The sequence below is a fragment of the Otolemur garnettii genome, unplaced genomic scaffold (genome assembly GCF_000181295.1).
Source record: "Otolemur garnettii isolate 467f Iridium unplaced genomic scaffold, OtoGar3 scaffold00133, whole genome shotgun sequence".
Taxonomy (NCBI): Eukaryota; Metazoa; Chordata; class Mammalia; order Primates; family Galagidae; genus Otolemur; species Otolemur garnettii.
Window position 1 is genome coordinate 858,063 of NW_003852528.1, and position 11,683 is coordinate 869,745.

General features: G+C 57.2%; 1 protein-coding gene across 2 annotated transcripts; it reads right to left on the reverse strand.

Annotated features, from left to right (window-relative positions):
• Positions 1-2,688: 2,688 nt before the first annotated feature.
• Positions 2,689-5,367, reverse strand: GBX2 (gastrulation brain homeobox 2). 2 transcript variants are annotated; one of them, XM_003798228.2, is made up of 2 exons: positions 4,813-5,367; positions 2,689-3,884 (listed from the first exon to the last, which is right to left on the reverse strand). In XM_003798228.2, exons 1-2 carry the CDS (start codon positions 5,333-5,335, stop codon positions 3,361-3,363), a joined length of 1,047 nt encoding a protein of 348 aa, XP_003798276.1. In that variant the 5' UTR covers positions 5,336-5,367; the 3' UTR covers positions 2,689-3,360. The 2 variants fall into 2 exon arrangements, with proteins under 2 accessions (XP_003798276.1, XP_012665867.1); XM_012810413.1 differs by having other exon boundaries at positions 3,183-3,933; positions 4,813-5,335.
• Positions 5,368-11,683: the final 6,316 nt, after the last annotated feature.

The following is an 11,683-nucleotide window of genomic DNA, read 5'->3' on the forward strand; positions in this document are numbered from 1 at the left end:
AGGCTTAGGACCAAGCTAAAAAGGGTCCGGCCTGAGAATGTGGTGATGGCTGTGGAATTTCAAAGTACTTTTGGTTCTCCAAAGGTTGCAGGGGGCAGGCAACTCTTGGCTTTCTGGAAAGCAAGAGCTCGGGGTTGCTGGGTTGGGTGGCTATTCCTGTGCTCCCCCCTCTGCCCTCTGCTTGGGTTGGTGGATGCAGGGTACAGCTCCCCTAGGCATCCCAAAGCATGGCTCAGAGAGCAGGTCCTAGGTGCTCCCAAGTGTAATTATTTGATCTGCAGATGTAAGTGGAATTTATTGTAACAACAAATATAGTGATGTCAAAACCCAACCTTGGATTAAAGCCGGCAGCCAAAGGGGAAGTGTATTAATTTCCAACAGCATCTCAGGCCAGAGCCTATTAGAACAAGCTATTCTTCAGGTCCCCCCATCAGAATTAATCATTGGGAGTTAATTTGAAGCTCAGACAAGTTGCTGTTAATTTAGTGCAGGGAGGACGGGATGGAATAAAAAGCTGAGGTGCTGGCCGAGCCTCGTGGGTCTCATTAATCAGCCAGCTGAGACGGCCTGGCTTGATTACAATTTGCAAAAAAATTCATTAGAGCCCGGGCGATTGACAATTTTTCTCTCTGCCTGTGATGTGACTCATTAGGCAGCCAAATGAAAGCCATGATGACGGCCATGATGACAGCGGCCATCAAGCCACGCTTGTTTATCTTCCTCCCCTCGGCCTGTCTCCCGGGCCTTGGCCTCTCCGCAGGGCTCTCAGGGCGCTCTGGCACTTTTAGGGGCTGGGGAGGAAGGAGGTCAGCGCTGCCCCAGCGGTGGGGCCCTGTCTGCCAGGATGGGGAGCCTCGGGCCTCTCCTTCTCATGCTTTCCAAGGGCAAGAAACCCAAGGCTGGAGAGGGCCAAGGAGTTTGGTCCCAGGAGTGGGGGCTTCCTGAAGGCGGCTTCCGGTTTCTAGGGGCTTCGCTCCCCCATCCTTGACCCTAGCCCCTTGTGTAGTCAAGGCTTCGGGTCCCTCTGTGCCCCTTATTCCTGCCACTGGCTTTGGGTAGGGGTTACACCTTTTATGGCGGAAGGGCATATGGGGGCTCTTAGTGCTACAGGATGGGGCGGGAGGCCACAGTTCCCCCATATCTCCGGCGGGCCTCTGCGTCACCAGCCACGGTTTCCTGCGGGAGCGCGCACCCGTTTTAGGGGCACATTGGCTCCGAAAGTGTGTGTGGGGGGGAGGGGCGGCGTCACCGTGGGCCTCAAATGCAGCGGTCTCTGCGTTCGGCCAGTGGGGACCTGCCCGGGGCAGATGGCGCGGTGCCGGTGCGCACTGGCTGGAGGGTTCTGGCCAGCGGCCGGGCCCTACGGACCAGGGGCCAGGACAGGGCGCGGCCCGGGCGCAATCCACCTCCCTCCCAGGCTTCAGGGTGCCGGGTGGTGGACGGTAAGGAGTCGCTGCAGCTTTCTGCGTTCCGCAGAGCCGGCTGGAGCCCTCAGAGGACCGGCCTCTGCATTTTACTGCGCTCAAAAACCAGGCCTGGGCCACTTTCCGCCACCGGAAATGTTCGGAAGCGGCGGGAAAGAGTGACTCCCTTGCTCCTAGCCTTCACCCAGCGCCTCAAGTTTGGGCGAAGGTCTCGGTCCCTTGGACCTTCTGCTGCGGGGAGGTCAGGGGGCTGTAAGTAGTGAAAACTAAGTCAATATTGGTGTTGACCCACGGCGATGCCTTTCCGCTTATCCGACTGAGAACCGGGCCGAGAGCCGAGCGCCACTGCTCCGCTGCCCGCTCCCTGGCTCCCCTCCCTTCTCCGGGAAGGCCGAGCGGGTTCCCTAGCTCCCAGGCTGATGAATGGGTGGCCGCAGAGGCTATGGCATCACGTTCACCCTAGTTCGCCCACTCTACGCCGCGGGATACCCCGGGCCACTAGCGTCGGGGCGGAGAAGGCAGCGGGCGAGGCTAGGGGAGCAGAGCCCGGGTGTGTCGGCAGCGGGTTCGGGGATCCCGGCACGCTCCTCCCGCGCGCCGAGGCTCTCAGGCCCTGCGAACCGGCCCCGTCTCCCCTAGCCCTTTCGTGGGGCTGACTGTCCAGGCTCCCTTGGGGTGGGGCGGTGGTCGGGTCCCGCCCCCCTCCGACCCCGCCCGGAGGGGGAGGTGCCGGGCCCGCGGGCGCTCCCGCTTGCCTCCGCCTCCCACCGGCGTGCTCCCGAGTTTCTGCTCCTGTCGGAAGATAACGCCGAGAGTCTGATTTATGGATTCTCGGCTCTGCCGGCAAGCGAGCAACGCTTCTTTTTGGGTCAGGAATGTTCATAAGGAAAGGCGTTTCCTCTCTGCCCATAGTGGATTTGGAACACCAGGAGTTTGTGCAACCACCAATACCTGCACTGCGTTCCCTCCTCTGGCCCAAGTTTGCCAGCCTACTACGCACCTATTAGGTATTGATTAGGTTGCGCAAAAGGGGGAGATGTTAGGTTTCTAAGGTGAATATTAGTTTTTCTTAAATTTATAACTCTATTGGAGATTTTGCTCTCCTATTAAAAACCTGGTAGGGTGCTGTGTGGCCCAAGTTCAGCCTGAGGAGGCCTGGCCAGGGGACATTTAGCCTGTACTGGTCTCAGACCAGCTGCCCCGCCAAAGCATGGCAGTGCCCTCCAGTCAGTCAAATTCTGAACACATTTATGAGGCCCAGGGATTTGGTCTTTTTTTCCCCCTCTCTCTCCTTTTTATTATTCACAAGACTGAAATTGTTTAAGTGTCATAACTTATAAGAAAATAAGCTACATTGAAATAAATTAAACACAACAGAGACGTGCTTCAGACATGGCTCAGATAGGATACGCCACCCCAGGGGAGAAAAGCCAGGCAAAAGCAAATCAAAGCAAATTTCCAGGCTGTCCAAATGTCTGCTTTTCAGTCAACTCAAAAAGCCATAATAGAAACAAAAATAAGTTTAAACCCCAGCGTTGGGTCTTGTGTTTTGTGTTTACCTTCAGAAATGTATGGAAAGGTAGCTGCTACCCGGCAGATTACAGCGGAGGGTTTTGTTTTCTTCTGGAATGCGAGTGGAGAATATCACTGGGTAATTGGTCCTATAACTTTCAAAATACTGCAGCTCCAGTCTATATAGATATCTATGTACAAAGTAGGGTAGTATAATAAATATTTAGTGTCTTCCAGTGGCTGTAGCCCCTTCAAAAGCAGTCTGTTAAGCCTGTGTAATGAGTATATTCTCAATTTTCTTAGGGTGTCCACAGTTAGGGTATGACTTTGAGTTGTGCTTCAAACACAGTGGAGTCCGCCATGGGTTCCCTCGGGTGCTGGGCCTTCTGCAGGTGGGTGCTGGCCCCCAGCCCTCCCCCAGCCCTCAGGGTCGGGCCTGCTCCAGCTGCTGGTGCTGACTTCGAATAGCGAACCTGCTGACGTGCACGGGGATAGGGACGACGATCTTAGGGTTCCGGGAGGGCTCCCCCGTCTTGGAATTGGCATTGCCCGCCTTCACCCGTTTCCACTTGGCCCGTCGGTTCTGGAACCAGATTTTCACCTGTACCTCGCTGAGTTTGAGGGCGTGGGCAATCTGTGAGCGCTCCGTCAGGGAGAGGTACTTTTTGCAGTGGAACTCTTTCTCCAGCTCCAGGAGCTGCTCGCTGGTGAAGGCAGTCCGCCGCCGCCGGTTCTTGCCTGTGGACGTGGTGCTGCCCGCGGCGCCACCGCTCGGCGGGGTCTCCTCCAGAGAGTGGCCGGGGTCGTCCTCCTTGTGAGCCGCCTGGCCCGTCAGATTGTCATCCGAGCTGTAGTCCACATCGCTCTCCAGCGAGAAGCTCTCCTCCTTGCCCTTCGGGTCGTCTTCCACCTTTGCCTCGTCTTTCCCTTGCCCTCGGACAGCCCCGACTGAAAGGAAAACCAGACGGCGTTTTATTACACTTCGCACACAGGCTTCCTCGCCTCTCCCGCCGTCACTTGGGCATTCTACCCCCCCCACCCCCCTCAGCCGATTGTCTTTCTATGACATTAACACATTGTGATTTCCTGGCCTTTGAGGGGTAGAGGAGGGGTGGGGAGAGCGTGAGAAAGCTCAAAGGCGAGGAGGCCGCATAGGCGACGGCCCTTTGCCCAGAACCATCACTCAAGGGGCCGCCATGCCTCCTCCGCACCCTCGCAGAAGGCGTGAGGCCCAAGAGAGCGTCCCCTTTGTCCCCCAGGTGATGGCTGGGGGAGGCCTGGGGAGGATGTGCACTATCCATCTTCCCTTCCCCACAGTGAACAATTTAGTGAACCCAAATGTAGTCGCCACCGGAGTGGGACTTAGGAACGTGCAGATGCCAGACCGCGTCTTTTCCGAGACAGATAATGTTAGTCAAAGGAGAAAATGTTCGGTAGCCTTAGAAGTTCCCACTAGATACCCCAACCACGCAGAAACACCGCCTCCCAGGAATTCAGTTCTCCTGGGCAAGGAGCGAGCCCCGGAGATGGAAGCGATGAAGGGGCTTAGTACGTCCGGGAGCACCGAGGCGCCCAACCCGCCGGTCCAGAAGGCGGCAACTTAGCCGGGACAGCCCGGGTCACAGCAAAGAGGGAGAGTTGGACTCTACCGAACGCACGGCCACAGAGATGTACCGCCCCAAGCAACCCTGCTTATTGCGCGGCTCTAAATGCACCCCACCCCGGCCCCGCGGCGCAGCTGGGCAGAGTCCTCCAGCTCCTCCGGTTGGGGTCTGGCGGGGCGCGGACTCGCCCCCGGGGCTCCCACGGGAACCAGAGCTGTCCCGCCTCCGCCCCCTCCCGCCCCGTGTCTGTGTTGCGCGCGCCGCCGACTCACCCAGCGACGCCTGCACCGCCTCGGCCGCGGAGAAGGCGAGCAGCGAGCCCTCCTTGGCCAGGAAGCCTTTGCCATCCTCCGCGTCAGCTTGCAGCGCCTCGGCCTTGTCGAAGTTGCCGCCGCCGGGCAGTGGCTGTGGCGCGAACTTGCGGGCGGCGGCCGCCTCCTGGTGCTGGGGCGACGCGGAGAAACCGCCGGGCAGCGTAGCCATGAGCGTAGAGGTGAGCGCCATGCCCTGCGCCAAGCTGGAGCAGAAGCCGGTGGGCAGGCTAGGGATCTGGTGGTGAGGGTGCGCGGGCGGCAGCGCGGGCTGCAGCGCGGCCTGGGGCAGCGCGGGTGGTGGCGGCGGTGGCGGCGGCAGCACCACGGGCCGGTAGGGCATGAACATGGGATAACCGGTGTAGACGAAATGGCCGGGGCTGGGCTGCGGCGGGCTGCCGATCAGCGAGTCTATGCTGAAGGCGGTGCTACTCCCCAGCGGGCGCTGCATCATCATCAGCGACGGCGGGAACGCTGCGCTCATAGACGCGCTCGGGAGAGGCCAGCGAGAAGCGAGAAGTCCCCGCGCCGCCGCCGGGAAGCCCGCCAGGAGCGTCGGGCAGGGGCCGGGGAGGACCCGGAGTGTAGACTCTGCCGCCCCTCAGTCCTTGGCCCCCCGCATACCTGACGGCAGCGGGTACAAACCGAGCGCTCGGTGAGGCTGCGCGCCCCGGAGTGGAGAGGGCGCCCGGGCCCCGCGGGCTTGCTGGAGTCGCTGCCCGCCGCTCGCCCGTCGGAGCCCGCGCGCGTCGCCTTTGCGGCCTTTAGCACCAGCTAGCAGCCGTCCGTGCATCCGTTTGTGTGTCCCGCCGTCAGTCGCTTACCGCAGGCCGCTGTAGAGCGCGCGAAGCCGGCGCACTTGTCCCTGGCGGGCGCCGCCAGCACCTTTAAATCGCGCTCCTCTTTCTCATTCACATTTTGCCTGCTGCCCGGCCGGGCTCGCGTCACGTGGGTCTGAGCGCCGCTGCCCATTGGATGAGTTGGGCGGGGGCGGGGAGAAAGAGGAGCTCCGCCCCTTCCACCCAAGCTGGCGGCTAGCGGGCTGCGGGCGCCACCGTCGGAGCGCGCGGGCCGGGGAGATGGAACCTGAGCGCCCGGTCCGCGCCGCGCAAACTTGGGAGGGTCGGCTGCCACCTCTAAGGTTCAGACCCTGGGGCCTGGCGGCTTTATGTAGGCCACCTAGAAGGGTAGCTTCCCGGGCTTGCATCCCCTGCGGCTGGGCCGGACGCATTTTCTTATATAGTATTTTCAGTGGAACGGACCTGCCCGCGGCTTACCCAGGCGCTGGGTCCTCCAGCAGCGCCGGGGGTCCAGGCAGGGTTTCTGGAGTTGGGGGCAGAGTCCAGCCTCTCCTGGCCCGGCCCCTAGGGCGACGGCTGGGTGCCTGCCTGCCTCAGGGAACCGACCGGGTTGCTTGCAGCGCCTCTGTTTCCGATGGGGCGGGGAGGTTCCCCCATCCAGAGCTGGGCCCTCCCATGAGCGATCCCGTCTCTCATTTTTCATGACATTCTTAATCATCGTACCTATTTACACACTTTGCCAGCACGCACCAAAGTAACAACCACGATAATTATGATAATAAAGAGAGTCCTTTATCCCTCCGCTCCATCCTCCGGGAGGAAGGGGGGAGTTGCTCTGCCTCCAGATTGTATAACCTGAGATTATCCTGATGAAAGCTTTATGATGTTTGCTCAAATAAAAGCTGCGTTTTGTAAATAGGCGCTAATTAAGCACGTTGGGAGTGCTCACCCAGGCGCCGCCGCCGCCCGGTTTCCGGCACGAGGACTCGAGGGCTCGCGGTTCCCCTATGCTGACTGCAGGATGGAGCCGATTCCCTCAAGATGTTTCCCCTGCTCTCGACAATGGTAAAGACTTCGAAATTTGAGAGTAAGGGGATTTGGGGGGTGGTGGTGGAGGGAAACCAGGGACCCGTGACCCCTCCCCTGTGTTCAGGCAAAAACTTTCAACTCTTGTGTACCCCTTTAAAATGGAGTTATTTTATATCAAGGACAGACCGTCCCAACTGCACCAGCGCCCACGGGGCTTCCATGCGCCTTCTGGGCCAGGGTTTCAACTTCTCGGGTCTAGACGTCCACCCTGAACTGTGGACAGCCCGGGCTGGGAGGCGAGAAGGGCATTGTTACATTGGTCATTAACAGTCAGCTCACGCCGAGGAGCTAGTGGTCGGGGAGTTGGCCCGTGTTGGACGTGTTATGTATCACTTACAAGCACATTTAATTGGGAGATAAAGATAAATCGATATTTATGAATTTATCGACCTGATTCTTTAACGCTCTTCTTTTCCGTTCTCCCTCTTTCTCTCACTCTAACCCCAAGGTCCCCCAGGGGACGTCTTAATCCCAGACCATCTCCTCAGCCTGGAGCCTGGCCAGGGACCCACTGCCCCCACCCCCGAGCGGGCGCTAGAGGGGAGAGGGGAGGGTGCATCCTCGGCGCCCCAGGACGCTGAGAAAACCCGCCGGCCCCGCCGGCAGCCACCCTCCTCCCGGTCCTCCTTCTCTTCCTTCTCCTCCTCACCTCCTCCCTCCTCCCCAGCACCACCCGGACAAAGACGTCTCCAGCGCGTTTCCCCACTCCAGGCCGCAGTAATAGATAGCTCCTGCAGGCAGCAGGCGGTTTGAAAGGAATTCATTAGGAGGCTGCCTGTGCTGCCTCCACACACTTGACGCCCAAACCCCGAGGTGGCTTAGGCGGTGCAGGGGAAGTGAATTCCCGTTGGGATCCACGGGAGAGGAGGTGTCTGTGGGGTCTCCAAGCTTTAATCTCCCTTTCCTCCACTCCCACAAAAGAAAAAGAAAAGGGGGGAAAATTGAAGCCCAGGGCAAAACCAATAAATACCCCCTCCCATTATGAGATAGTTACAGTAACACAGTCTGGGGTGCCATTACCTTGTTTTTTGAATGCTAAGAAAAATTGCGGGATTCCTTTCTTGATTTACGTTGCTGCAGCCGGGTCCCTGCGCCGCCAGCCGCGGGCGCGCCTGTGTGCGCCGGTACTCACATGCCATCATCTACTTTGCTGTTTTGAGCAAAAATATTGTTCTAGGGACTGATTACTCTCCAAGAGACAGGGATTCCTTTGATTATTTTGGTGATAATTCAACATTTAAAGTTCAGCAAGAAGATTTAGGTCCGTTGAATTATAGCTACACTTGAAATAATTTGACGGCATATTATTTGCATCCATAAATTGCGGTGGGAAGTATTGACTGCAGGGGTTATAATACTAATCTTCTTTTATTAGTGAGTTCAGATAATTCTCATCAATATGAATTTTATTTACTAGTGTGCTTCTTCCCGAATGCGGAGCAATGATACTTTCCCATCTAATGCTTAACTGCTGAGAAAACGACTGTTCGCCCCATAAAAGGAATCTTGTGTTTTGGAGTGATTAACAAGATTCATTCGGGGCACCTCAGCTACCTGCAAAACGTTCAGGCAGAGGGACCGTAGATAATAAAAGCCTTTAGAGTTTTTTCTCGGCTTCTTGGGGGAGATTTATGGGCGGTGAGCGACAGGTCCCTGGCTTATCCAACCTCCAGATTCCTACCTGCTTAGCTGGGAACTGCCTTAAAGTGTAGAGTCCTCCGTGACTCAGCTCGGCTTAGGCTGTTCGGGGAAAACCAGCCGACGCAGATCTTTGCAAGTTTGCTTTGAGACCCCTCTCGGCTCCAGTTAGGAAAAATGAAGGGGGTACCCGAAGGGAGAGCTGGGTCCTCCAACTCCAGTGAACTTCGCGAACTCCCCACACCCGTACGCCAATCTCCCGCCCTGATGAAGAGAGCTCAGACCCTGGCACTTTCCTTGACAGGCGCCAAGTTAGTGTCAGGATCAGATTAAGCCACTTAAAGCCTCAGACACTCAGTAAAAGTGATGGTAATTAAGTTGGCTCCTCGCTTCCGGGCTGTCCCAAGCAGCGTTTGTGTGCAGGTGTATGAAGGCTGAGTGTAAAACTGAAAACGCGTAAGTAAATGAATATTCATGCAGCAAACTTGCGTTGGCCTGCCAAGCCCCAGCCCGGAGTCCACGACGCCCCGAACCACGAACTGCGCGCTTTGCTGCCGCCGCCAGGGTCGAGGTCGCGGGTGGTCGTGGAGAGGGGGCAGTGTGGGCGCCTCAGGTCTCGGTGTACGCGGGGAAACCTGTGGGCCTCGGGGCCTGGTGACCCCCCCCCAGCCTTCCAGTTCCGGGCGACTGGCTAGTTTCTCAGGTAACCGGGTTGTTTTTATTTACAGAGATTTTGAGTGGCCTGATCCTGCAGACCTGGAGGCCGCTCTTGCTCCTGGCAATAGTTGGGAAATAACTTGGGATGGGTTTTATTTATGGAAGGGCAATTGGGATTCACACCCAGCTAACCCAGAACAGTCCCTCTTGAGCCCAAGACGCACTTACAAAGGGGTGCTTGTGTAAAATTCCCCATCAGACACACCAATTTGCAAGTAGCAGAAAGCATTGAAGCCTCATCTTTTTAAACTATTTTATTCAGCTTTTTTTTTTTTTTTTAATCTGAAAGCCCAAAATAGACTCCATGTGGTTCTAAGTGAAGTCAGCCCTTGGCTGGCTTTGAAATAGCTCCTGCAATTATGTAAAAGAGCCATTCACCAACAGGACAGAATTAAAAGGGATCTCGCCTGCTTCCTTTTCATTGCCAAGCTCTCGTGTTTGGCTTTTCAAAGCTCTTCCAACACGATGTCTTTCTCCAGGACAAAAGGCAGAACAAAAAAAGTCCCCAAACTTGTAAATTGAACGTCAAGGGAACTTTAAACAATTTAAAGCCCATAAATAATGATAAAGGGGACTGGCAAAAAAGGCAAACCCATTCAATTAATAGAGTTTCCCAAGCAAAGATCAAGTGGTTTATAAAATAAAAGTCTTTGGTTTCATTATTCTGCTTCTTGACCATGCAGAAAGCAGGACAGGGGGTTTTGTAAAGCGCCCTGAAGAAGAAACACTTTGCGGGCTGTGTGTGCCACGACATTCTTAATGTAGAAAGTTTGCTTTTTGTCTTCCGCCCTCAAAGTAGCAGAAACAAAACAACCGCAAACCAGAAATGTGACGGGAGGGGGGCCGCCTTTTTTTTTTTTTTTTCCTTTTTAGCATTTCCTCCCGGGAGTTGGAGAATGTTCTCCGCAGGCCTGAAGGCCAAGAAACGCGACCCTGCACACCTGCGCTGCCCGCTCCACTCTGCTGCAGAGCTCGGGAACAGACGGAGCCACAGCCGCGTGGCACGGGAAGCGATCCTTCGTGGATCCAGGGACCGAAGGGTGGGGAAGGCATGATGTACAGCCCGAGGGTCCCGGGGGCTTCGGGCACCGTCGTGCCCACGGTGTACCAAGGCACGCGCTTGGACCCAGGGGTTCCTCCGCACTCCTCGCGGACCTCGGCTAGCCAGGCGGGGATCCCGATGTCCGAGGGCTCAGGTGGGGGAGGGGGGTCCCAATTCTTTTTCGGAGCAGTCCTAACGGTTGAGGTCGGGGAGTTCACGACCCGTAGGGGTAAAGTATCGCCCAGAACCTTTACCCGGGGAGCCCAGCGCCTGTGCTCACCACGCGTCTCCCCGGGGAGCACAAAGCGTGTGTCGCCCATCCCAGGGGCTCCCAGCCCGGGAGGAGGGGATGCTAGGCGGAGGTGGCTGCGGGCAGAGGCTTGGGGTGGGGGGTAAGTGGAGGCAGCAATGACACCGGGCGCGGGTGCCGCGGGAGTGGCGTTCAATCCCATCCCACCCTGGTCTGACTCTGGCCCGGGTGTAGGAGGCTCCGTCCCTCGGCGACCCCAACTCTTGGAGTGTTGGGGAGGGAGACCCGGGCCGCGGGACCCTGATTTCCTCCCATGACCTCCCTCTTACTCCTGAAACCCCACCTATCCGGGGACTTCAAACAGGACCCACCACCCGCACCCGGCTTTCATCTGCACAGCGGGCATTGTTTGCGGGACTTCACAGAGATGCTAATCCCGGGGTCCCGTGAACTGCGGCCTGGAAGGCAGGCAGAGGGCACGCAGCGGTGAGGGGGTGCGCTGGCCTGGGCTGGGGGGCCTTGGGGACTGCTGCACACTGCTGCCCTTCTGGGGAGCCAGTGTCTGCATGGCCAGGCCGCATCCCTGCCCTATCCTGGAAGGCAGTGGGCATGTCCTGATGAGCCCGGGCTGGGCATGGCCTGCGTCCAGTGTGTGCTGAAGGAAGAAGAGGCGGGCCAGCAAGGATGGCCAGAGCTGTTACCGGCCCAAAGAGTCCCCACTTCTCACTAGAAGACCATACTGTCTGGGGACCGTCAGGCCCAGGACCCAGACACTCTTCCTGGGAACACTAGACACCCTAAACCAGGGCTTCTGCAGCTCCCTCCAAGGGCCTGACCCCCTGCAGAGGCATTATCTTCTTAAGAGGAGGTGGCTCGCCCTGAGTGAATCCATTTAACCCTTTAGAAACCTTGATGGAGAAAAGAGTGTGTTGGTCAGCAGCCACCACAACAGGCTGCCCTCCAACTTTAACTCCTTTGAGAACCAAATGAGAAGCACCTCTTGCTGTTGTAAGACCAGGTTTCTCCTTCCTCCAAAAATATCTGCAAAGCAAGGCCTGTGTTTCCTCACAGGCCCAATAATAAAAAATGACCCACAAAACATGTCACCGGGGGTGTGGGGAGGGTGGGGGGGTGGGGGGGCAGGGCTTGGGTGTGAATGGAAAGGAGAGATGTTGGCTAAATGGGGAAGGAGAATTGGAATGTCTCCCCCAACAAGTAAGTGCCTCCAGGTAAAATTCCCAGGAGAAGGTCATTGCAAAAAGTTTGCTCAGAAATAAGCTCATCTGGGAAACTCAA

What these genes read in the sequence shown, in the direction of transcription:
- GBX2 (XM_003798228.2), bottom strand. Translation starts at nt 5,335, where the DNA reads ATGAGCGCAGCGTTCCCGCCGTCGCTGATGATGATGCAGCGCCCGCTG. An exon ending in GGCGGTGCAGGCGTCGCTGG is followed by an intron (nt 3,885 to 4,812) that starts GTGAGTCGGCGG and finishes TTTTCCTTTCAG; the next exon opens with TCGGGGCTGTCCGAGGGCAA.